General features: G+C 49.9%; 1 protein-coding gene and 1 long non-coding RNA gene across 2 annotated transcripts in view; one reads left to right on the forward strand and one right to left on the reverse strand.

Annotated features, from left to right (window-relative positions):
• POLE3 (DNA polymerase epsilon 3, accessory subunit) overlaps positions 1-609 on the reverse strand; it is an 8053-nt gene extending 7444 nt beyond the window's left edge. Inside the window, exons 1-2 of the mRNA XM_019635828.1 lie at positions 421-609; positions 234-319 (exon numbers count right to left, since the gene is read on the reverse strand). Coding sequence (XP_019491373.1) covers positions 234-319; positions 421-486 — 152 coding nt within the window. The 5' untranslated portion in view covers positions 487-609. The remainder of the gene's footprint in view (positions 1-233; positions 320-420) is intronic.
• A 350-nt stretch (positions 610-959) lies between these two features.
• The window catches only part of LOC109379319 (uncharacterized), a 23643-nt gene continuing 22139 nt past the window's right edge, over positions 960-2463 (forward strand). Inside the window, exon 1 of the long non-coding RNA XR_002123178.1 lies at positions 960-1164. This is a non-coding gene — a long non-coding RNA (uncharacterized LOC109379319). The remainder of the gene's footprint in view (positions 1165-2463) is intronic.

Here is a 2463-nt window from a genome sequence, read left to right on the forward strand (position 1 = left end):
GCCCTCCTTTCCCTGTACTCAAGAGTTAAAAGCCAAGTTACTTTTTTGTTTTATTTGCTTCGGAACTTACAAAAATTGGACGAGGGCTGTGAACCTCCCTCCACTGAGGTAGGATAGAGTCACTGGGGGTCTGTCTGTGGGCTAACAGCCACACACTCGCGCCCAGGGAGTCTCTCTGCGCTTCCCTTAGGTCGTAGTCCCAGCTAAGGTCTGGCTAGCTCTGCCCGCCTCACCAGGATGTGGCGTACAGCACGAAGACGCTGGCGGCGCGGGAGATGGCGCTCCGGGCCTCCTTGGAGATGTTGACACCGTCCGGGAGCTGTGAGAAGAGCGGGGGTGAGCAAAGCTGCCGGCCCAGCACCCGTTTCCCCCACGGCCCGTGTGTCCGCCCCTGGCCCAACCGTCAGTCCAGCTGCTCACCGCTTCCTTGATGATCCTGGTGATGACGGCATTGGGGAGGTTTAGGTCCTCCGGCCTTTCCGCCATTGCCGCCGCTGGGGCCGGCCCTCCGCCTCAGGCCTCCTCTTCAGGCAGCTACGGCGTCCAGACTTCCCGCGTCGCCACGGTCTGACCCAACGAGGCTTCCGTCCCGCCCCACGTTGCCCACATCGTGTCCCAGACGGCCCCGCGCGCGCGAGCCTCCCTCCCCCAGCAGCCCCGCTTCCGCCTCCAGTTGCCGGCGCCTCCGAGCGTTTCATGCCGCTCTAGTTTTCGGTCCGCCCGGGCTTCCGTCTGGCCCCGCTGACACGCGGCGTCCCTTCCCAAGCTCGTTTGTCTGTTTCATGCCATCACCCCGTCTGGAGTTTTTTCACCAAATTAAGTCGGGCTCACTGGGGCTTCCGTCCCTTCCCCATAGTACTGTGCGCCGCTGCCTGGGAGACGAAGGCCAGGACCGTGCAGGCGGGGCGGGGCTCCTTTGGGTGAGAGGCGGGGCCTGGTGGGTGGGAGGGGCTCACAGACCTCATGACGGCCCCGGGAGGAGCCAGGTTTTCCCGGTGGGCTTCGGTCTCCTAGCGGTGTGGCATCGGCTTTGGTTTTTCCGAACCGCGGGCCTCTCCGAGGCCGGGTTCCCACTTCCCTTTTCCGGAACGAAGCAGGGAATCTTTTTTTCAACTGTTACCGGAGCTGATGTCCGTTCTTAATCCGTACACCCCTCCCAACTTGGTAATAATACAGTAGTCTTCAGGGTAACTGTTAGATAGAATTTTTGAAGGCAAACTATTTTGCCAGCACGGGGGGCAATGCTGGCAACATAAAGATGGGCGTGACTAGACCTTGGGGCATTGTCAATTCGGGCTGGTCCTGTAAGGAAAGGTAGACAAGCAGCCGGCTGTAAGAATAATGCAACATCACATTCATATTCGAAAACAAACCCTGTTAAAATGGTGGGTTTTTTTTTTTTAGTTTATTAAATGGTCCATAAAACAGTGTTCCCAGTCAAAAACATTACCACAGCTTTACAGCGGCATTTTAAGTTGTATCATTTACATGTTATGTACGTAGAAATTGACCTCACTCCTACTAAGTATGAATGCTTTTTTTCCTCGAAACCGGTCTCCGGTCACCCTTTTGTTTTCCTGCTTTTGATAATGAGTACAGAGAAATATTTCCCTATTATGAGAAACAGCAGTTTGAGGATAAATGAGAGCTGAAACGGCTTCAGTTAGAAACTGTAGGGTCTGGTGGGAAAACTGTCCGCTTGGATAAAACAAACTTGGTTTAAAGCTGTCAGGAGACGCTCAGTTGCTGTCTAGTTGGAATTGTCCCCCCACCCCCCGTGTTATCAGATATTTTGACCTCTAAAAGGAGCCAGAAATCTGGACAGTATGGACTGTTTCCGTTTTAAAATAATTGCTCAAAGTAGAGGCTAAATGAAACAAGTCACAGGCCAGGTGCAATCCCAGGCCAATATTTTTCTACCTTTGGTCTACATTATAAGCTCTTTATAACAGGGACCTATTTTGTTTTTACTGTTTTCCATGCTTATACAGGTTCCCTCACATATTTGGTAGTCAATAAACATGTTGGATAAAAGAACATAGAAATGGACACTGTCCTTAAAAAGTTGTTAGGGACCAGCTGGTAATGATTGCCTAAAACATTTTTAGAGAGAGAAAGACGATGGTATTTATCGAGCACCTATTATATTATCACACATAAAAGTACATTATCTCATTTAATCTGCCTACAATCTTACTTAGGGATTTCTTGTCCCCTCCTTTATATGCGGAAACAGGCTAAGAGGTTAAGTCACTTGTCCAAGACCATACAGACAGTAAATGAAAAGCCAATGGCCTCTAGAGCAACTGCAAATCTACTGATTTGCTGTTTGAGCAAACCCATTAATTTCTGCTGGGTATTTTAGCTGCCTGTATGAGAATTGGAGCATTTGAAAAGTGAAGCATGGCTTTCAAAGTTTTGAGCCATGTATCTTTTTTTTTTTTTTTTTTTTTTTTTTTTTTT

This window comes from Hipposideros armiger, unplaced genomic scaffold (genome assembly GCF_001890085.2).
Source record: "Hipposideros armiger isolate ML-2016 unplaced genomic scaffold, ASM189008v1 scaffold_24, whole genome shotgun sequence".
In the NCBI taxonomy this organism is placed as follows: domain Eukaryota; kingdom Metazoa; phylum Chordata; class Mammalia; order Chiroptera; family Hipposideridae; genus Hipposideros; species Hipposideros armiger.